This window comes from Dama dama, chromosome 5 (assembly GCF_033118175.1).
Source record: "Dama dama isolate Ldn47 chromosome 5, ASM3311817v1, whole genome shotgun sequence".
NCBI lineage: Eukaryota > Metazoa > Chordata > Mammalia > Artiodactyla > Cervidae > Dama > Dama dama.
This window is the reverse complement of record NC_083685.1, coordinates 109,944,607-109,967,218: the sequence shown is the minus strand read 5'-3', so window position 1 is coordinate 109,967,218 and position 22,612 is coordinate 109,944,607. Positions and strand designations below refer to the sequence as shown.

General features: G+C 58.2%; 1 protein-coding gene across 1 annotated transcript; it reads right to left on the bottom strand.

Annotated features, from left to right (window-relative positions):
- Positions 1 to 769: 769 nt before the first annotated feature.
- Positions 770 to 21,850, bottom strand: THRA (thyroid hormone receptor alpha). The gene is made up of 9 exons (XM_061143948.1): positions 21,712 to 21,850; positions 10,493 to 10,845; positions 8,035 to 8,102; positions 7,392 to 7,492; positions 5,260 to 5,407; positions 4,433 to 4,638; positions 3,283 to 3,429; positions 2,453 to 2,711; positions 770 to 1,845 (listed from the first exon to the last, which is right to left on the bottom strand). The coding sequence occupies exons 2-9, from the start codon at positions 10,543 to 10,545 to the stop codon at positions 1,595 to 1,597; spliced, it is 1,233 nt and encodes a 410-aa protein (XP_060999931.1). The 5' UTR covers positions 10,546 to 10,845; positions 21,712 to 21,850; the 3' UTR covers positions 770 to 1,594.
- Between the last annotated feature and the right edge of the window lie 762 nt (positions 21,851 to 22,612).

The following is a 22,612-nucleotide window of genomic DNA, read 5'->3' as shown; positions in this document are numbered from 1 at the left end:
CCCCGCCCCCACCCTCAGAGGGCTACCTCCTCCCTCCCTCTCTTCCCTGCGGAGTGGGCGCTGACAAAGAAGGGAGGAGGAGGGCAGCTCACCCAAGTGCAGACCAACAGAGCACTCCTCACCAGGAGGGTGGGAGGTGGCTCAAGCCAAAGTCCCTGAATTAGAGAAAAGAAGAGGGGGAAGGGGTCCCAGGGGCACAGGGGCGGCTGGCCTAAAGAGCTTCAAAGGAAAAAGGCGGAGCACCAACCGCCCTCCCCCCCAGGGCCTTGACTAAGTGCCACTGATCTAAGCACCCCCATTCTGGGGCCCGCTGGCCCAGAGTCTGGGGTAGTGCAGTGGGAGTGGGAAAGGAGGGCAGGGGTTAGAGAGAGCCCAGCAGACGGATGGGAACAGGGGCCCGCGGGGGGGCAGGCTCCGGGAGAAGCTCACGCACATCCCCTTCGCCTCCCCCCAGGCCGCCCCCCCCAACCCCCGCCCCGGGGCAGCAGCATCTGGATCGGAGCTAATACTGCAGGATGTGAGGAGGGCGGGAGCTTGAGCCACAGTTTTTCCTGTGTGGGTGCCAAGGTGCAGAGGAGGAGGGGGGTGACGGGGAGAGGCCCCCGGGGCTGGGCACTTGAAAGGGGAGCTGTGCGGGCAGCAGGGCAGGCTGGTGAGGGGCCAGCTGGCATCCAGAGTGAGAGGTAGATGGAACTCAGCGGGCACGAGTGGCAGAGAGCAGAGGGAGTGCTGGGGCGGGAGGCGGGGGGGGGGGGGGGGTGCCAAAGGGCACGGAGGGAGGGGCACGGCAAGGGGGCGTGGCCAGGACCCTGTTGTGTTAACTCACAGCTCTGATGGCAGCCCTACCCTTGGGGACCTGACGTGGGGCGGGGGCAGTTCTCTCTGATTTGGGGGGAGGAGGGGGCAGCTCTCAAAGTGCTCGGGGGTGGGAGGGGGGTCCTCCCCTCTGGCCAGCCTCAGTTAATAACTTAATATCATCTCTCTATCAGTCGCTTGCTCTGTTTTCCTCTGTCTAGTATTTCTTCATTTATCTTCTCCCCTTGCCTGGTTTCCAAAGTGCAGTTAGAATGACTGTAATTTTTAACCTCCAGGGGAGGAGCCAAGCCAAGCCTTTCTTTGCACCAGGCATCTGGGGAAGCAGAGAGGCCCTCAGCCTGGAGGGGGGACCTAGGCCAAGAGACTGGGCGAGGGGGCTCTCTCTTGTGTGTGTGTAGGGGGTGAGTGAGGGCCTTTGCCCCCACCCCACATTCCTCTATTCCCCTACGGTCACGATGGCTTATCCGCTCTTAGTTCTCCCTCCCTTCTCCTACCTTCTCAGAGGACAAGGTCCTGGGAACTGCAGGACACCGTCCCCCCACCCCCCAGCCTCCCACACTGTCCTTTTCATAGCAAGTTCATTTGTTTGCCCTGTCCCAGGGCTGGAGGTTCTGAGGAGGGACAGGGCAGTGTGGGGGTGTGTGGGGGGAGCTGAATCTATCCAAGGACGAGAGGGAGGAGAGAAGAGGTGTGGGGGTTCTCCCTCAGCCCCCAGCTCTGCCCCTTCTCTCCAGGCTCCTCCCCACCAGCTCCGCACACCCTCTGGCCGCCTGAGGCTTTAGACTTCCTGATCCTCAAAGACCTCGAGGAAGAGTGGGGGGAAGAGTTCGGTGGGGCACTCGACTTTCATGTGGAGGAAGCGGCTGGCGTGGCAGGCCCCGATCATGCGGAGGTCAGTCACCTTCATCAGCAGCTTGGGCCAGAAGTGCGGAATGTTGTGTTTGCGGTGGTTGACGTAGTGCTCGAACGCCAGCAGGTACGCCTCCTGACTCTTCTCAATCTTGTCCACACACAGCAGGCCCGAGCGGTCTGCAGGGAAGGAGGGGCACAGGGCTGAGAGGGGGGAGGGGCGGGCGCAGAGGCTGGGGGGCCAGGGGGCAAGTAGGGGGCAACCGCAGGGCAAAGCGCCTGGAGGGGCAGGTGAAGCAGACAGAGGAGTCAGAGGTGGGCCTGGGAAGAGAGGGGACGAGGAGACGAGGCAGACCTGGGGGTGGAGAGGTGGGGGGGCAGAGAAGTAGGAGGAGGTTGGGGGCAGGGACCAGGGACTGGGGTGGGGGGGGGGACTGAGAAGAGAGGAGGGAGGGGGAGAAGGGGGACGGGAACAGAGTCGGGGTGGGGAACAAAGGGAACTATAAGAGACAGAGAGAAGATGCGGGGCAGAGGTGAAAAATGAAGCCAGGATAGGAGAAGAGGGCGTGGGAAGCGAGAGATGGGCCTGGAGAGAAGAACAGAGGGGGATGGGTGACAGCAGGGGACAGTGGACAGAGGATGGGCCTGGGGACAGGGATAAGCGTGGGGGTCAGAGAGGTGGGCTTGGGGAGCAGAGAGACTGAGGGGTTAAAGAAGGACAAGCCTGGGGCCCAGCCAAGCTCTCGGTCCCGGGAAGCTCCGGAGCCCACCCGCCCAGGCTAGGTACCTGTTGACATTAGCAGCACAGCCTGCAGCAGAGCCACTTCCGTGTCATCCAGGTTAAAGGCAGAGAGTGACTTGCCCAGTTCAAAGATGGCGTCAGAGACGACACCCAGGCCACCATTCTTGAGCTGCTCCCGCTTGACAGCCATCTCCCCGCTCAGCGTCAGGGTGTCGCTCTCGGGGTCATAGCGGACAGCCGCCCGCAGGGACATGATCTCCATGCAGCACCCCTTCAGGAGGATGATCTGGTCTTCGCAAGGCAGCTGCAGAGCCACAGGAACACTCAGCATGCCCCTCCCCATGGGCGTCCCCTGAAGGTGCCCCTGGGAACTTCGAGGCCACCACCGACCGGGAACGCGTGCTTTGGACAGCTACCCTTGTACTGGGTGGCAGACGGGCCCTGCTTCACTAAGCCTCAGAGCTAGGTCTCCGAGTTAGGTCCTGTCATTACCTCCATGCCCACTGCAGATGAGCAAAGGGAGGTATGGGGAGTTAGGCCACGTGGCCAAGGTCACAAGCCAGCAGGCAGCCTGTCCACAGAGTATGTGCTCTTTAAAATAAGAAGCTCCGGAGTCAGGATGGTCACATAGACTTGCGGGGAGATGGGCACGGAGAGGCTGAGGGTGCAGGGCTGTGCCCATAGAGCCTGTCAGTTCTTTAGGAATCAGCTCGCCCTGTGCGTGCATGTGTGTGTGTTGGGTGTGTTGACCTATAGGAATTGCTTCCTGTCCAGAGAGCTTCAGATAAGGATGAGCTGGGACTGGGTGACCCGGGGAGCAGCCCAAGGTTTCCCTCCAGTGTGACACCAGGTCTCTCCTCCCCTCCATCACTCACCTCGGAGAACATGGGCAGTTTTTTGGCAAAGTCCACCACGCGGGTGATGGCCGGGGTGATGATCTTGGTAAACTCGCTGAAGGCCTCAAGGTCCACCTTGTCTCCGTCTGGCATGGAGACGATGGGTGACTGGCCGATGTCATCCGGCTAGGGGGAGAGACGGGGGTCAGTTGGGGCTGCAGACCCCTTTCACCCACTCACTGAGGCTCCCTGCCCACCAGGGGGAGCTCCAAGGCAGCTTGGGGAAGCGGGGAGGGGGCCAACGCAGCTAGGGACTCTGCGTCCCAGGCCTAGGGCTTCTCCCTCCTCGAGACAGAGAACAGGCTAGCCCAGAGCTCCAAGTTGGCTAATAATAACAAGGATCATGACACCAGTAGTGGTAATGTCAAAACAACAGAAGCTATATTTGACTAATACGTAGCTAGGAATTGGGCCCTGTGTTTTACATGTATTATCTCATTTAATCGTCACCATGACTTATCACCATTAGTTGATGTTATCACCATTTCACAAATGAGGAAACTGAGACAGAGTGTAGCTAAGTAATAAGCCCAAGGTCGAGGGACTAGTAAGTGGTGGAAACAGGATTTGAACCCAGGCAGTTTGATCCCTGTTACACACACACACACACACACACACACATACACCACACACGTGCCTGGTTTCAGAGCTGGTGCTCCTTACAGTGTACTGTTTCACCCGCTGACACACTCCATCAGAAGTTCTCTGCCTTCCCCCACCACACACAACCAACTGTCCATCTCCTCCCACGCTGACCATTTCCTTGGCATTCAGTTTTGCCAGGGCCCAAAACAACGTGTGGCACCCAGGAGGCCCCCTAAAATACTGTTCCATGACTGTGTCCTTGCCCCTGCCTCCCAGTCACTGGGGACAAGAAAAAGAGGAGAGATCCGCCCCCCTTCACTGGAAATTTGATGAGGCAAGGCCCTGCCCTCATGGAACTCCCAATCAGATGGAAAAGGCAGTGACACATACACAGGTGTACAAATCAGAAATGCCAAGTTGTGCAGACTAGCAGCTTTGGGGTGGACTAATCTAAGAAGGCTTCCTGGAGGAAGCAAGACTCTGAATTCACTCTCCTCTCCTGGCCACCAGGCTGCCACTTCACTCATGCCCCCTCTCTCCTTACCAGGAATTTCCGCCTCTGCTTCCAATGGCTGCCCTGGGCATTCGTGCTGCGATGGGCCTCTGTGGCAACATGGATCAGGTCCCACTCTTCAGGAGTGGGCTCTGGTCGCTGCTGCAGGGATCGGATCATCTCCTCCTTCCGTCGCCGCTCTCGGTTCTGCTCAATCAGCTTGCGCTTGGCCACCCGCTTCGAATCATCTAGAACCACTGTCAACAATAGACACAATGCCCTTTGCATGGCATACTCTGTAACCTGCTCAGAAACTACTCTTCCCAGTATTCAGGCTGGAGAAACTGAGGGGAAGGGCCAAGGGAGGCTAAATGACTTCCCTAGTAGTCGGGTGGCACAACCTAGATCATGATAATCACTGGGACCACAACAACTCCGATTTGGGCTGACCCAGAGGATACCATGTGCTGGTCTAAAGGGGACAGTGGTTACCGCAAGACTGAGCCATCCAGTCCCTAGCTAATGAAAGATGCCCTCTCTCACCCCACAGAGAAGTGGAGCGCCTTCCCTGGTAGTCAGAGATATTGTGTTCCGGTGGGGTACTCAGGACTTATTTCTGCCGAACAACTCTCTCTAAAAAGGCCCTTAGCTGGTGAAAGGCAGGTAGGCACCAGGGCCCGTGCTCAGGGCCAATAGAGGGATCCTCTGTTTCCTTTTCTTCTGAGATGAGGGCAGAAGGGACAAAGAGTACTCATTCCATCACCAGCCCGACCCAGATGGTCACTCTGCCCTGTGGGTACCCTGGAAGGGAGTTGCCACATCTGAACACACCCCCGCCCACAGCTGCCTGGCCGGGCTCCGCCCACCCGTCCCCTTACAGTCCATGGCCATGCCCACAGCGATGCACTTCTTGAAACGGCACAACTGGCACTGGTTGCGGGTGATCTTGTCAATGACACAGCAGCTGTCATATTTGCACGAGTAGGTGGGATGGAGGTTCTTCTGGATTGTGCGGCGAAAGAAGCCCTGGAGTGGGGGTGGGGGGAGGGAGACAGAGATGGTGTGATCACGGTCTTCTCTTCCTGAACCAACCATGCAGCTCTCTGGCAGGGGGCGAGGGGGGCGGGGAGACAGAGATGGTGTGATCATGGTCTTCTCTTCCTGAAACAACCATGCAGCTCTCTGGCAGGGGGTGGGGGGCTAAGGCAATTAATGAGGGGACCTGGCATCCTCTGGAAAGAGCAAGCCCAGCATCATCTGGGCTCTGCCAGGACTTAGAAACACACATCTTCAGCCCCCAACTGCCTGCGGGGCACCTGGGCAGTGGTGGTGGCAGAGGTCAGGATGATGACCATGGGGAGATTTGAGCCTGGGAGGGTGTGAAATATGATGAGGCCTGAAGGAACAGCCACTTTGGACATCCAGCTAATACCTGATTTTCCATCTTGCTAAACGACTCTAAAAACAACACTGGCCCCAAACCATTCTCATACCTGCTGCCTGTTGCCTAAGCAGGTGGAATTCCTGAAATGGTAGGGGGCGGGGAGAATGTCAAAAAAATCAAGAAAAGGCATTGGGTGTGGACTCACAATAGCTTGAAAAGAAAATTTTCAATTTTATATATGGAGTTTAATCTTTGTTTTAAAGGAAAAAAGCCTCAAGACTCAAGATGGCAGTAATAATATGAAGGACTAATGTCTACTGCATACTTACAATAAGCCAGGAGCTTCTAAACCTTTTCTTTCATGTATCATCACCTTTAATGCTGGTGTCAACCCCATGAGGTAGGAACTGTTACTATCTCCATGTTGCCGACTAAGAAACTGAAGCTTGGAAAGATTAAGCCATTTGCCCAAAGTCATATGGCTAAACAGCCAGAACTGGACCTGAGGTATGAGACGCAAGGTCTGAGCTCTCAGATTCTGGGATGCAATTAAAATCCACCTAGGGTACCGATCAAAAATACAGATTCCTGGGCCTCACTCTAAACCTATACCATCGTACTCTCTAGGAGTGGGGAGACATCTCTGTCCTTTTGGGATGACCCACTGGGACTCAGAGGGCCTTGAGGGTGGGTCTCCCTGTTCTGTGCTACACTGCTGGTGATGCTTCCAGGAACGCTGTCAGGGGACTCTCCATTCCTGGTGGTCTTGGCTCGACTGACACCAAGAAAAGAGGATCTTGAAGCCTTGACGTATTCTTAATCTTTCTGCTTCTTGAAAGCTCTCACATTTTTAGGAGGTGATGACTCTAGAAAAACCATGTAGGCTGAAATGCCCAAAGTGAGATCTAATTAAGTCTCCCCAAGTCTGTGACCTTGGCCCCTCTGCCCAGGGAGACTCTGCCATCCTCTCCTCTGGGCCCCACCATGCCCCTCCCGAGCAATGGTTCTCGACCTTTCAGGGGCAGTGGAAGCAACTGGGGAGCCTGTTCCAAGGCAGATGCCTGGCAGCCATCACAAAATGTTCTGATTGAGCAGGGCTGGGATGAGGCCTGGGGATCTGCACTTAACAAGTACTATAGGCGGTCCAGGAACTACATTTAAAAAACACTGATATTGCTTTCAGCTGCCATCAGTCTTTCTCTGGTAGGCTGGGAGCAGCTTGAGGTCAAGGCAGATACTACACATCTGACAATTCACTGAGTGGATAAGTAGACATTGGTTGAGTGCTTCTTTTCTGTTTGACTCTGTTTTAAATACTCGATGTGCATTATCTCATTTAATTCTCCCAACAATGTTATGTGGTAGGTATTATCATTATCCTAACCCATTTTATAGATGAAAAAACTGAGGCTCAGAGAGATGAGACATCTTGCCTGTGAATGGCAGAGAAGTGATTATGAATTAACGAACGAACAAATGAATGAATAAGGGAAATGACGATGTAATAGGTGAGCTTTAGGTTACACATTTATAGAGCTGTCTGTTGGGCCAGGTGCTGAGGGACTTAAAGGGAATGAGATGGGGGCTCAGGTGGTGGGGGAGGGGCAGGAGCTGGCTGGTCCATACCTTGCAGCCCTCACAAGTGATGCAGCGGTAGTGATAACCGGTTGCCTTGTCCCCACACACGACACACTGCTCGTCTTTGTCCAGGTAACTAGGGATATACCCTGGGAGGGAGGAAGGGAGGCAGGCAGGCAGGCATGGCTTGGGGCCGCAGCAGAGAGGCTTCTATACTCTCTCCATCCCCCCGCTTTTCCTTCCTTGCCCAGCCTCCCTGAAGGGTTCTCTGTCTCCAGGCAGAGTCCTGAAGACATATCGAGGTCATCTTGCTCATCCCCTTCCCTAAGAATATGGAGAATCCAGTTCTTCTGACTGCCCCTTCCGGGCTTTTCTCTCTTGCTGCATCCCAGGGGCAGGGGACACAGGAGAAGGAAAAGCAAATCTCCTCAGCAGCTCATCTCGGGGACCTCAGGCAAGGGCGTGATGGGAGAAGAGAAGGGAAGAGGCGCTTCCTGACCTACTCCATCCTCAATGGCTGGGGCATGCTCCACGTCACACCTCTCACCCAGACAAGTCCATCCCAAGCTCTCCAGGAGGCTCTTCCCACGGGACACAGGAACTGCTGGTACAAGCCCAGGCCCCAGAAGAGCCCTTTGCTGGTTCGGTGGGGTTGAGGGTGGGCAGGAAGGGCATGCGCAGCCAGGCTCACCTGACATGCTGGTTTTCAGGGAACATTGGCCGTTCTTTCTTTTTCGCTTTCCATCTGGTGACCTGGTACTGGATAGGGGCAATGTGGGTAGAATCAGAGAGCAGACCTTGGGCAGCCCCCCTTTGTATCCAATAGGCTGAGGTCATGCCTCAGGCCTGACTCCCTCCATCTACCTCCCACCTTCAGGTCAGCTGACAAAACCTAGAAGGGTCCAGTTATCTGAGCAAGAGATAACGGGCTTGGCTGGGGCACAAGCATGTTCAAGGGTTCCAACACACACTCACACACACATTAGAGAACCTTAAACATCCATCATCTATAAAACAGCCACATATTTAAGCCTTCAGTGCTTGACACATATGCAGAAAGAATCTTAGGACGTGAATCTTTAGGACATGCTTAAAACTATATAAGCTTTAGAATACACACAAATATAGGCAGCATAAAACCAGCACATATGAACATATGAACAACTATGCTGCCTTCAGTATAAACCCAAGCATGGTACGTAAGCCGCAGTCTCTATTATCTATGTGGATGTGACTTTCAGGGCTTTCTCAAATGTTATACGACCTCGAGGATATGCCCAAGTGTTTCACAACCCTCTAGACAGGCACCTAATAATACCATGCCCCTCCCTGCAATGAGCATGTCACTTGATTTTCAGCTCATGCACACATGCTAGATAACTGCAGTGGACCTCCAGATCCTAGACTCAGGAACATGAGAAAAGGATGGGACTCCCAAAGCCACCCTGTCTACAGCCCCCATTTAACAGAACAGCAAACTGAGGCCCCACCTGTGCCAGCTGACACGGTGGGCCGGGGTCAGAGCCAGAACAAAGACCCAGGGCCCCTCCACATAAGGCATTATAGCAGCCCTCAGCCACTGCACACATATGTGGCCAGCCTCTCCACATACGTGTTACATAACCTCGGCACACACAGGTTACATAAGCCTTCTACATGCATGCACGGATTGTATAACCTCTCACACCCACCCTGTGTGTGGCATGTTGCAGAGCCTCCCTCCAGAGCCCGATGCAACTACCAACACACTGACACAGTGACCTTGGCCAGGGTCACAGTCACAGATAGCTCTGTGTTCCACACACCCTGGGGATTACCCCTGTCTAATTTCTAGAACGGTTTGAGGGTCAGATCTGCCTCCTGTCTCCGGAGGGGTGGGTGTGGGGGACCGCCTTGCTACGGAGGCCCCAGCTGAGCTGGCGGTCTTCAGCAATTAATCAGACTTACAGCCTCTGGGTGCAGTACCAGGGCTAGCCACAAGGTGGCGCATGGACATGGGGGAGGGGAGGCTGTCAGGGGAGGGGCTGCAGTCCTGGGGGACCAGGAACTGGCATTCCCGCCTTTCTCTGCATTAGGAGCAGACTCTCCCAGACCCACAGAAGTCTGGGCAGGGAGTTACAGAGGCTGTAAGTGAAAGCTATGCAATGACAGGCTAAATCTTTTTCAGAGTTCCCTGGGGTGGGGACTGGGTAAGGGGATACCCCACTGCCCTTACCCAACCACCAGCCCCATCCGCTTCCTCCACCCTTCCAGGGACCCAGTCTTGGGCCCCAGGGCTTTGCTGGGCCAGGACTCCAGCCTCCTGGCTCAGGATCTGGTCTCCTAGGCAACGGCCACACTGCTCCCCAGAGCACCCATCCCCCACCCTCTCCCTGGCCATAGGCACAGGCTGTACCCAGCTCCCAGGGCACCACGCCAACAGAGACTGAGCTCTGTGCTACTTGGAGCCGATGGGAGAGGCAGAGACCCTCTGGGCTCCGGAAAGGCACTGCAGATGGTAGGTAAGCCATCCCTAGCTGTGCGTGCAAGGCTGATGTCTGCTCCACGTGGGAGCAAAATCTTCATAGCTGGTATTCACTTCCACTTCCTGGGAGGAGCCCCATGGCAGTGCCCGCCCTTGCCCATGAACAAGGAAGAGCTTGTGAGGCTCCCAATGGGTTCCAAATATAAGTGTGAGCTGCGACCAACAGCTACTGGACCATGTGCCCTGAAATGTCATGTAACAGGCACCATGGCTTCTGGACCACACACTGGCAGTCAGAAGTGAATGAGCTGGTAGGGAAAGGCTGTTTGGATTCCACAGATGTAGGTGTGGGTGGCTGAGGGGACATCATGGTGGGTGGGGCAGGATTTGAGATGCCCAGCACCATCCAGGAGGGGCCACGTGCCTGCCGCCTGTAATTACTCTACATCACCTCCCCCTTTTAGAATGGGCATCTCTCCATCCAGGTGCCTAATTCCCTGCCACATGGGAACATGACCTCATCTCCTGGGCAAAGGTAGGCAGCAGGCTGGCTGGCCTCATGCCCCCCCGCCCCAGTCCCCGCCACGAGGTACTTAAAAGGCCCAAGCTCAGCTCTCTTGGGCCCAGCCAGGTGACCCTGCTTGCTACCTAGGAGTTGGCACGACGTAGCTGCCGAACGCATTACCTGCTCTCCTCTGGGTCTGACCCACACTCCACCTTGCTTGGCTTCTGTTCCATTCACTTCAATTCCATCCAGGATGCCCTCCAGCACGCCGAGAGACTGGGGTGGGCACACTGGCCCCCCCGGCACACCCACAGGCCACCCACCCCCTGCCACCCAGGCCCTAGGGCACAGCACCCATGGTGCCCGCCTCAGCACTTGGCCTTTCACACCATGCCCTGAGCCCCAAGGGGGGCGGGCGGTGAAAGGGGCCAGGGAATGGCAGGTGGTAGGGCTGGGTGGGGGAGCAAGCCGGGTCTGTAAAGGGGTCCTAGGTGGGAAGAGTAACTTCAGAATCTTGTCCTGTCCAGAGGTCCCTGCAGAGAGAGGAGAGAGGCAGGGATAAGGCGGTGCCATGGTGGGGCTAGGCGAATAGGATTCCTTTGGTACCAACATTTTGGGGCTCATAATGAGATGGTGGGGGGACTTCCCTGGTGCCCCAGTGGCTAAGACTCCACGCCCCCAATTCAGAGGGCCCAGGTTCAATACCTGGTCAGGGAGCTGGACCCCACAGGCTGCAACTAAGAGTTCGCAAGCCACAACTGAAGTTCCTACACGCCGCAAGGAAGACCTGAGATCCAATGTGTCACCACTAAGACCTGGAGCACGCCAAATAAATAAATAAATACTTTGAAAGTGAAAATAATGAGATAGTGGTAGTCACAGAGGGCGAGCACAGGGAGAGGACCAGGATAATCATTCAAATCAACAGAGAACAGGCAAAAAAAAAAATAAATAAATAACCACCACACAGCAGGCAAGCCTGGAGATCCACAGCCTGATCTCCAGACATGAAAAAGGATGGAGGGAAAGAATGAGGTCAACCATGTACCTTGTCTCAATCCTCACAGTCAAATGAGGCCCTTGTGTGTGTGTTAAGTCGCTTCAGCCGTGTCTGACCCTTTGCGACCCCATGGACTGTAGCCCGCCAGGCTACTCTCTCCATGAGATTCTCCAGGCAAGAATACCAGAGTGGGTTGCCATTTCCTTCTCCAGGAGAAACTTCCTGACCCAGGGATCGAACCCACCTCTCTTGTGTCTCCTGCATTGGCACTCAAGTTCTTTACCACTAGCGCCACCTGGGAAGTTCCTGGCCCTTCATATGGATCTATTAAACATCAGCTGCTATTTCCAACCCCCTCGCCAAGTTTTCCTAAAACTCTTCAGCACTGTAGGGCAAGAGGCCACCAGAGATGGGCAGCTTTGAGCCCAGGCACAGGGTGGCGGGGGGCGGGGCAGGTATTGGGGAAGGAAGTGTGGTTTGTAGAGGTGGCATGCAGGAATCCTGAACACCCACCTGAGTGCCTCAGTGAAGAGGGACGCTGAAAATAGTAGGGGGCTGCCCCCTCCCCCAGCTGCTGGCCCAACCCTGGCCCCACAAGGAGATTCCCATACAAAGTCCCACATCACACTTCCCAGTCTGAGTACCAGGCTTCCCCTTCCCCATTGGTTTAGCTGAGCAGCCACCCACCAGGAAGGCAAGGGGACAGGGAATGGAAAATAACCCCTGTTAATGGCACAGAGAATACGTGCCCTCTGGTATCAGAACTTTGCAGGTGAGTAAACGAAGCCTCAGAAAGCTTGACCGTTCACTCAAGTGGGCGCAGCTGGTCAGCAGCCTGCCTCCAACGCTGGCCTGGTTCTGCTGCCTGGGGTCCAGGGCAGTGCCGACCTGGGCCAAGCATTCCCTCCACGCCACACTGCTGAGCCCAGGCTGCAGACCTGAAGCTCCGTATCTGCCCACACAGGCAGGTGTGGGTACAGGAGAGGGGACAAAAGGCACGGCTCCCTGCACACACCCCTTCATCCCTCCATCGTGGGGCTGTTGCACCAGAGGCTTCGCCCCTCAGCCCCACCTCCAGGAACTGATAAGGAGTCAGGGTGGGAGGGCAAGGGAGAGATAAGTCAGGCCATTGGGCAGGGCAGGGCCAGGGCACGGGGGTGAGTCCCCATCCTGGGGAGCAGGGCAGGACAGAAGGGTGGCCCGTTCTGCCTCTGATACCCCCACAGACCAGGACTGAGGGGCTGGACAGGAGACACTGGGGGGGGGGGCGGGTGCGAGCGGGGAGCCTTAGCCCAGGGAGCCGTCAAGAAAGTAGGTCAAGTTTTTCTTGGCTTGCGGAGAAATTCCTGTTATAAATTTATAATGGCGTAGCCAGCCCTAAGGGGTGGAGGTGGGGGAGAAAAGGAGTGGGTGGGGTTGCCCAGGGCCTGGGCACAGGGGCCTGCCGCTCCCAGCCAGAGCACTGAGGGGCAGGGGGGCCAGGGCAGCCGTGGGGGTGGGGCTGACAATAGAGGGCTATTTTCTGTTTCCACTCCTCTCTGTGCCCAGTGAAGCTTCCTCTGGTCTGTCTGTCTGCATCTGAATGTCTCTCTCTCCTCTCTCTCTCCCCGGGGCTGGGTGTCTCCCGGTCTCCCCCTCCCCCCAAGACTGTGCCTCGGTGCTTGGCACACCCTGGCTGCGGTGCTGCCCCCGCCTGTCTCCTGCTCACCTGGCATGCTGCCACCACTTGTTTACAGAAGCTGGAAAAATCCACTCGCCAGCCTGAGGGCCGGGCGCCCCCGGGGAGGGGAGGAGGCAGGCACAGGGGTGGGCACTGGGAGACAGGGGCAGCCCCGGGGAGCAGGCCCTGGGGCAGGTGAAGGCCGCCAGGGTGTGCAGGCATGGGTACCGACAGCTGTGAGCCGGGCCAGGCGGGGAATCCCGGCGGCAGCGCCTGGCGTGGGCAGCTCCCTCGCAGGCCGTGGAGCTGGAGGAACCCCCTCCCCGCTCACTCCTGCCGCTGCCCCGACAGGCCACCCCTGGGGCAGCGCCAACCTCCGCCACCATGTTTACCTTCCCTTCCCCCTCCCAGGTCCAGTCTTAACTCCAAATGTGTCTGGGCACTGCCAAGGGCTTGCACGTGCCTGCTGGGAGGGGCGTTGAGCAGACCGGTGCCTGCTGCCTGTGGGCACCACCCAGGCAGCAGGCAGGAGCGAGGTCCTGCCCTCGCGGCTCAGGGCACCCTCGCCTGGCACTTAGCAAGAGGCTGGAACCCCTGAGGGCTCCTTTTTGTCTCTCTGGGGACATACCTGGGCCTCTGAGGCGACAGAGCGGGCAGAGAGCCCAGCATGCAGGGAGGCACGTGGGCCACAGGAGCATGTGGGCCAGGCCTGTGTCGGCCGTGGGCAGATAAAAGTCCACGGGGAAGCGGGGCGGGGACACCCACCCTGAAGGGCAGTCTCTCGCCCCTCCTCCTGCAATCCTCTCCGTTCCCCAAGTGCCTGCTGGGGGCACAGACCCGCAGAGAAAGGGGCTCAGCCCCCTGGAAGCGGAGGGGCTGGAGCCATGCTGCTCCGCGAGAAGGGGCTGGACAGCCGGAAGGCAAGGTCCACCTGTCGGCGGGCCTGGCCACCCACTCCCTCTTTGTCAGATAAGAGCTGCCTGGTGGCAGTGTGGGCAAGGCGCCCGTGGAGGGGGAAGCATTTCATTAAGCTTAAGTGCTTCTGGGATGGGGGGACAGAGACAAGAGGCCAATGCAGCATCCACAGGCACCAGGCCAGGTCCCCGCTGCCGGGACTGTCCCTCTCTGCAGTCCTATGGACCCAAGGGACTCCCTGGAAGGATGCCTGGGGCTGCCAGAGGGGGGACTCTCTGCCCCCGGATCGAGCCCCCAGGTCTCTACACCCGTCTCCTGTGTCTACTCTTGGCTCCGGCCCCACTGGTCAGGGCCCCTGAACCTTGTCCTTAATGCGCTAAGGGAAGCCCAGCCCTCCTCCTAGCCAAGCAGAGGGAAGGACGCGCAGAGAGAGGGGGGCTGAGAAAAGGGGAGAGAGAGAGGAGAAGGGTGAAAGGGACGAAGGGGGAGATGGGGGAAAGACGAGGAGGGGCAAGAACAAAGAGATGGGCCGCGACTGGGGCAGAGGCAGGGATGACAATGAAGGAGATGAAGAGGAAGAAAGGCAGCTTGGAGGTGGGGCTGGGGAGGGGAGGGTGGGGGGGACAGAGGGACAGAGGAGGGGAGGAGACACAAAGAGAGAAAGGTAACAAAGGAAGATGGGTGGGGGGTGCGCAGGGCCCCGCCCAAGTCCCACCTCACGGAGGCTGGGGGGAGGGGAGAGCAGAAATGGTTTCCACGGTGACAGCTGGTTCTTGGTGGCCTGGCATGTGGGCTATTAATAGTGCTGTGGGGAGGTTCGCACCTCCCTCTCCCCTTCCCCTTTGCCTGCTGCTAGGGTGGGGGGAGATACTTCACCCCCACTCCCAACTATCTGGCACTGATGGCCTGACTGCACACCATGGGGGCCAACAAGGGTGATGCTAAGAGGCCCAGGTGGCCACTGCAGCCCACCCACAAACACACACACACCACACACACGCGCACGGGCATGCACAGGCAAACACAGGCATCTGTGTGCAGACATGACCGCCTGTGCCAACGTGGGCTCCCATGGGCAGCCACAGACACCCACAGCCCCCAGGGGTTCTGGCGACAGTGGAGGTTGCAGCAGCCACACAGGCCCCCAGGTTGAGGGCTGGGTGCCTCTCAGGGCTGCGACCTTTACCTCCTTTCCCAGATTCCCCCCACCACCCCCTGCTACTCTCAGGTATGGACTGGGTGGGGGCTGCCCCACCCAACTCCCTGTTATCCCAGTGCCAGGAGGGAGAGGAGGGGTGAAGGCGGGAAGGGAGGTCCTCTTTGGCAGGTGTGTGATGGCAGAGGAGTATACAGACGCAGGCACCAGCTTGGCAAGTGGGAGGAGCCGGGGGAAGGCAGCAACCTTCGGTGGGCCCTCACAGGAACCCCATGAGAAGGGATTCTGGAGCTCAAGGGCAGTGACCCCTGACGTCTGATCTCCAAGCCACTCTGGGGCCTTGGAGGCTAATGGGAGATGGGGGTGGGGGTATAAGGGGGAGATTGGTTACTTAAACAAAAGGATCCTCTCCCCCCAAAGAATATAACAGGAAATTCCCCCCTGCAGGTCAGAGACAGAAAGACATAAACAGTAGCCTTGACTTGGGCCAGATGCCCAGTAGGAACATCAAAGACTGTTAGGCTTCCCGCCCACCCCCACCATAACCTCACCCACCTGCTGCTCTCCTGCCCCTCATCCCACCCCAGGCCAGCTCTGGTCAGGCAGCAAGGTGGGCGCCCAGGTGTGGGGCTCACCTCCACACCCCCCTCCACGCCTACCGGTGATGGTGGTGCCCACCGCCCCTGCTCAAGAGCTCAGCCCCTTCCCTGCCCACCCACAGATCTTCATACCCCCTCTACTCCCCACAAGGAATGGAGGGGGAGATCCAAATAGCCAAGGCAGAGTTAGAAGCACCCCCAGGCTGAGCACATTCTCCCTGCCCCCCCACCCCCCAGCAGCCAGTGGGTAATTGGAGCTGGGAGCTGGGGCAGCTGAAGGCTGGAGGCATGAATGTCACGGGGCCAAGGCGCTCACTGCAGATGGCATCATGGGCATAGGGCTGGGGTCCTCCTTTCCCCACTCCCCTCTTCCAGGGAGGAGGTGGCACAGAGGAGTCTGCAAGCCCTGGGGAGCTCCGCCCAGGAGGGAAGGGAATGGTCGAAAGGAAAAGCGGGGATGTTCTCCCAGGCACCCCCAGAGAGGCAGAGATAGCCCCCAGCCAAGCCGAACAGGCACAGGCAGGGTTGGGGAGGGAGGAGGGACTGAGAGGGAAGCGGGGAGAGAGGATCTGGGAGACGGAGGGAGGGAATGAGGAAAGGGAGGAGAGACTGAAAATTGTGTGTGTGTGTGTGTGTGTGTGTGTGAGAGAGAGAGAGAGAGAGAGAGAGAGAGAGCAGAGAGAGAGCGCGAGAGAGGGAGGGAGGGAGTGGGGAGAGAGGGGGAGAGGGGGAGAGAGGGGGAGAGGGAAAGAGGGGAGGGAGACAGAGAGAGCGCAGGCGAGAGCGAGCAAGTAAATGCAGCCGAGTCTGCCCGCACACACACGGACACGTGCAGACACACACACTCACCCCGCATGCGCAGAGCTGCGGGCTCCGGTACCCCATTCCAGCAGATAGTCAGAGCCCTCCCCGGCCCACACATGCACAAAATGCGCGCACATGGGTGCGCGCACAACACACCCACTCACTGATGTGTGCCAAGACACCCGAGGGCCACCAAAGCCTGGGGTCCGCGCGCTCCCCTTCCCGCGCCCACGCCCCGTGCGCCTGAGTAAAAGAGAAAATGAAACGGGCGGCTCTGGGAGCCAAGAGCTCATCTCCTCCTTACAAGAGGAAGCCAGGAGGAAGAAGAGGCGTGGGGGCTGGGTCCAGTCCCGCTGCCCGGGCCACTGCCAGAGGCGTGCTCTTGGCCCTAACCTTTAACCCCAGTTCCATGCCCAGACTGGGTGCCCACCTCCAAAGCAGGGGAGCAAAGATAGCATTTTCTGGGCACCGGTGAGTTCCATCTTGCTCCCCTTGTCTGACGCCTCCCTCTGGACCACCTCACAGCCTGGCATGCCACAGGCTGGTCCCCCTTTGGTGCCCCGGCCGTGGCCTGCCAGGGAGGAAGGCAAGCAACACCACATGCCTGAGAACCACACGGCCTCCTCTCTCCACCAGCCCCAGCCGCCTCTGTGAGAGCCTGAGAACCGTCTCTGGTTCCAAGTGGCCTGCATGTCCCCACCCACCCTGCAGCGTTCCAGACCCTGGGAAGAGAAGAGAATCCACAGGCCTTGTTGGCCGTGACAGCTAGCAACAGGGGCTGACTACAGGTGTCATCTCACGTTATGTTATTTGCCCTCACTCTGCACGAGGTGGGAGGTGGGCATCTGTCTCCAGATTTTGAAAACATAAACCCAAAGTCAGCAACTGGCAAGTGGCGAAAACCTAGCCTCCAACTCCCAGGCAGTGGTCTTCCCACCATGGTCATGCATGCCTCCCTTCCCCCTGAGGCAAAAAGTCCCCCACCTTTGCAGCCATGAGAACTAGGGGTGAGATTAGCACCCCCCCCCAATCCAGAGGTTCCCCAGTGGCCCATCGCAGGGCATATCCCTCCCATTGTCCTGGGGGAGCTGCATTAAAGGGATGGAGGGCGGAGAGAAGAGTTTTATCACCAGACTCATAGAGGATAAGAGGCAACCCAGGATAGACCCCGGACCAGCAGGTGCTGCACCCAACACCCTCCTTATTCACTGCCTCCACCCTCCACACTAATGTCCCCTCCATTCAGGGGTGGGGAATCTGTCAGCCAAGGGTGGGTCCTGAGTGATAGATCCATGGTAGGTAGCTGAGATTTTGGGTCCCCAGGAGAGAGGAAGGGTGACTTACTCCACACATAAGAAGTGAGAGGGGTTGTGGAGAGGAGCCTGCTTTCCTTGTTTTTCCTCTCCTACACTCCCAGTGCTCAGACTTGTCCCAACAGAGATGCAGTGATGCCCAAACATTCGTGCATTTGTCCCCATCTGGGGAGGTGTGTCCCAGGCTGAGATACCAAGGGCTCCTTTAAGAAGCAGCTAAATAAGGTGAGGGTTGGAGGAGGGCACAGAAGCAGCAGAGGGGCTCCAGGCTGCCCAGACCCCTGGTGGGACAGGTGACAAGGAGGCTGGAGATTAGGGACCCACTATCCCTACCACCCCCACCTCATGCCTGTGATGTCCAGGAGATCCAATTCTCCACCAAGCTTCTCCAAGAAATCCAGGAGACTCCAGACCCACAGATTTCCTTGCTGTAACAGCTGACACATACAGTGCTTGTTGTGCACCAGGCACTTTTTAAAAGCATTTTATATATTCTGACTGCTGTAATCCTCAAAAAACTGAATGAGGTTGGTCTTACCATCCTCAATTTACAGACAACCAAAGGAGAGGTTGAATTGCTTGCCTAGGATTATACAACTGCCAGTGGCTGGGATTCAAACCCAGGCACTCCAGCTCCTATATATATACGCAAGTGTGTGTATAGATAAACATATATATATACACACACGTATATATCCCTGTTTTTAACCATTACAGCACATCACCTGCTAGAGGAACAATACCTTGTTCTTTCATCCACCTATGTGTTCCCTGTGACCCAGCCTCAGTTTCCCTTTCTGTAGCAGCCATGGATTCTCTAGGGTGGAATCCGTGCCAGTACCTCCTCATCCATCGTCCAGACCACAGTTAGAGGGGAGCATGGCCAGAAATGGTAAGTGCCCCCTGCTCAGATTTCCTCTCTGGAAGAACTGCCCGCCCTGCCAGTCCAAAGTGGAGGGCCAGCCCATGGGAGAGGGCCTCACACAGCCTCACACAAAGTCTGGGCAGCTGTACCCTCAGAACCAGGCTCAGAGGCTGGGCAAAGCGGACACAGCTGTTGGGCATCTCTGAGGTGGGTCTCAGCTGCCAGGGATGTGGAGAAAGGCCATTGTGAGTCCTGCTCAGCTGAGTCCTGCCAACTCCCGCCACTGCCCCTGGGGGGGGGCGATTCTTTTCCAGTGGGTCAGTGTGGAGGAAGCCTCAGCTAACCAGGCGTGGCTTGCCCACCCAGGCCTTCCACCCAGGCAGAGCCCACCAGCCTGAGAAGTCAGCGTGGGCAGTGGTTGACCCCTTCTCTTCTCCCCCTATGCGCAGCCCCCCAAACTTGCTGGCCGCAGCTGCAGCGCTGAGGAAGTGCAGGATGTCCTGGAGCAGCCAGCTGAGCCCCCCGCCCCCCACCCCAACCTCTCGCTGACCCCAGAGGCAGGGCGGGCAGGCCGAGGGGCGGGGTCTGAGTACTAGCAACTGGAGAAGAATGGAGAACACCACCGCCGGTTCCCAGCTCGGAGCATGGAGGCTGTGGCAGAAACGGACACCAGAACAGGGGTCAACGAGGAGGGCGAAGGGGACAGGGTGAGACTGGCAGAGAAACAAGTGGAGGGAGAAGAGACCCAACCCTGAGACAGAGCAACGGAGACCGCGGTGGAGCAGAATTCCAAGTCAAAAATACACAGCACTCACCCAGACGCTCACCAGCTTACGGCCTCCTATGGGAGGCTTCCAAGTTTAGACAGGAGGGCAGAGCTGAAAAAAGGGGCCAGACTCCCGGTGGGAGGCAGGAACTCGGTGGGGGCTGGGGGGGAGGCCGGTGAGCATCCCCAGTAACGGCCCAGGCCAACGAGCTCAGCAGGGAAACTGAGGTTATCTGATTTTGGGGTGGGGATGGGGGCTGCTCCCTAGGAGGCAGGTCTCCCCAAGACTCCCTTCTCCCCCTACCCCCTCTGGCAGCCAGGGTCATCCCAGCTCCCGAAATCACCGAACACTGCTTCACGTGTGTGACTCGGCCCTCTGGAACCCCCTCCCCACTTGGCTCTGATTTTTCTGTCCCTCAAAAAAAAAAAAAAAAAAAGAGCCTGGAAAAAGAAGGCAGGAGGAAGCTTGAGGGGAAAAGTCTACGACTGCGTGTGCATGTCCAGGGGTGTGCCTGACCGCACGGCTACAGTGTGTGCATCCGGGGTTGCAGACCGGCGACTGTGTGGTCCTGAACCTTCTGAGTGCCTCCTGCACCTGAGCCCCCGGGACTGTGTGCAGATGCGTGCACCTGTGGCCAGAGTTCCCGAGTCAATCAATTAAAAAGGATTACGGAGCACTTCCTATGCTCAGCTCTGGGTGGGATCCAGAGCAATTCCAGTGATTCTCCTGGGTCTCAAGGAGCTCACCATCTAGGGGGTGGGATGACAAGGGAAAGAGACAGAGAATGTTAGCTAGAGTGACTGCCTGCCTTCCACCATTATGGGAGCAGGATTTTTTTGTGTGGTACACAGCACCTCAGAAAGCCACAGTAAGAGTCCAGGAAAATACTTGTTGCTGAGTTGCGTATACGTGTGTTGATGTGTAACTTCGTCTGCGTTTGACCGAGTGACAGTGACTGTCACGGCAAGGCGATGATGCCTGTGCGACTGGGCTCATGCGAGCACGTGTGTGCCTGTGAGTGACAGGGTCTTTTGTAATGTGTGGCTGTGTGCAATTGCTCTGCGTTCATGCATGCAGGCGATAGTGACTTTTTCTGTGTGGGTGACAGCGACTCCTCCTTGTTGTGTATGAGAGCATCTCCCCATGACCCTATGCGTGGGTATGTGCATGGGTTGGTCTCCCGTGGGTGTGTCCCACCCTTCTGAGCTCCCCTGTGCAGTGGCAGCGTGCCTCTTCCCTTGTCCCCATGTGGGTGTGTCCAGCAGTTCCTGTCCTTGAGTCTGCCTGGGTGTCCCTGGGTGTGCATGTGGCACATATCTCTGTGTCTGCATGGCACATTTGCTTCCCCCTCATCTTGGACCACAGCCCCCTATGCCCCTCCCCTTCCTGGGGCCTGAGCCAGCATTGAGGGGTGGGCTACCATCCCACTGGCTTTCCTTCTGCGATCTCCAGACCTCCACCCCCCTCCGAGCCCCCGCTCCCCTGGAAAATGGGAGGCTCTCTCCATTGCCCCTGTAACCCCCACCCCGCAGGCTTTACCTTCACACTGGACAAGGGGGGGGCCCGGGCAGAGAAGGGGCACCAGAGACACGTTGCAAGGGGAGGGAAGCGGGTGGCACATAACACGGGCCCATTCCTCCCTCTCTTCCCCAGCCACCCTAGCTTGCAACTCCCCTAATTATCCAGGGACCCTCAGATACCCCCCCAACACACACACACACACAGCCGCGTTTTTGTAATTAGTTGTGTTGCAACCAGAGAGCCATGTTCAATTGGGGAGGCGAGTGAAATGGGGGGGGGGGAGACTTCCTTCTCCTGGGGCCCGTGCAAGCCCACCTCCCACCCCACTCCTACCGCCCTCCGCTGCTGGAGGCAGCCTTGCAAAGGCCACTCGGCCTCGGCCTGGGAGGCTGGGGGTGGGAGCTGGGGGGGCAGGCCTCCGGCGCACCGTAAACAAACCGCGGCGCGGCGGGCGGGGGAGCTCCGGCGGCCGGCAGCGGGGCCGGGCCCGGGAATGCGCAGCGGACAGGCCGGACAGAGGCCGGGCGGGCCCTCGAGGGGGAGGCCCGGACGCCATCTCCGCCGGCGAACCCCGGGGCCCACCGACCTCCCAGCAACGCCTCCCTTCCCCAGGGCGTTGAAGCTGCAAGCTCCCGGCCAGTGACAGGGTCACCGGGGCGCCCGGGAAGGCTGAGGCTGGCCGCGGGTACCCCCCGAACGCCCCCAGCCCGCCTGGGAGCTGGCCGGAGAGCCCCGCGGCTTTGCATAATCAATCGCGAGGCATTTGCATATTAATGCCCCCTCGCTCCCTCCCCCTTACCTCGGCGTGGCGCGCTGAACCGGGCTGGGCAGCGACGCGGGGGTCTCAGCGCCCCGTGCCGGGGGCGTCCATGGGGGGCCGGTGGGGCCCGGGCCGCCCGCCTCCTGCGCCCGGGTGTGAGTGCGAGTGAGCGCGGGGGGGCGGGGGGCGAGTGTGGCGGCCCCGCGGCTCCTCCGGCAGAGGCGGCGGCCGCTCTTGGCTCCTCCCTCCCCCGCCCCGCTCTGGCAGGGGCTCGGGCTCGGCGCGCCCAGCCGGCTCGCGGCTGCTCCCTGCAGGCCGCCTCGCCGCCGCCGGCCCCCCGCCCCCGCCCCCCGCCGCGCCCTGGGACCCCGGCCAGCCGCCCGGCCGCCCCTCGGCCGCCTCTGCCCCCCGCCCGACCCGCACTCGCCCGCCCCACTCCAGGCGACTTCGGCAGGAGTGGTGCTTGGTGACATATTTTGGAAGAGATGTCATTTAAAACATAGCCTTCGCTTGCTGCAAGAATTGGGGGGTTGGGGGTGGCACCACGGGGATGGAGAAGGGCACCTCGGCGAGCCGAGCCGCCTGCACTTTAGAAGTCCGGGAGAAAGTCTAAACACCAAACCGCAGGCGGTTTAGAGTTTGTTTTGAGTTCGGGTCCCTTTTCTGCCAGTAACTCACTGTTTGACCTTGAGCAAATCGCCACCTCTCCAGGTGACAAGCTTCCTCAACCTTACAATTCGAGGATTGAGCCCGTGACCCCTGGGGTCCTCTTAAATTAAGTCATCCTGTGTTTTTAATCCTTTTGGGGGTATGCTTCCCCTTTACCTCCCTTGCACGCTCATTTCTAACATCATTACCTGCCTGATCCACTGCCTCCCCTTTCAAATGTCACCCTCCTCCAATGTAGGCTTTTCTATTCACTTCCACCAGTCATTTCCTC

What these genes read in the sequence shown, in the direction of transcription:
- THRA (XM_061143948.1), bottom strand. Translation starts at nt 10,545, where the DNA reads ATGGAACAGAAGCCAAGCAAGGTGGAGTGTGGGTCAGACCCAGAGGAG. An exon ending in TGTGGGCATGGCCATGGACT is followed by an intron (nt 4,639 to 5,259) that starts GTAAGGGGACGG and finishes TATTGTTGACAG; the next exon opens with TGGTTCTAGATGATTCGAAG. An exon ending in AGCAGAGGCGGAAATTCCTG is followed by an intron (nt 3,430 to 4,432) that starts GTAAGGAGAGAG and finishes CTCTCCCCCTAG; the next exon opens with CCGGATGACATCGGCCAGTC.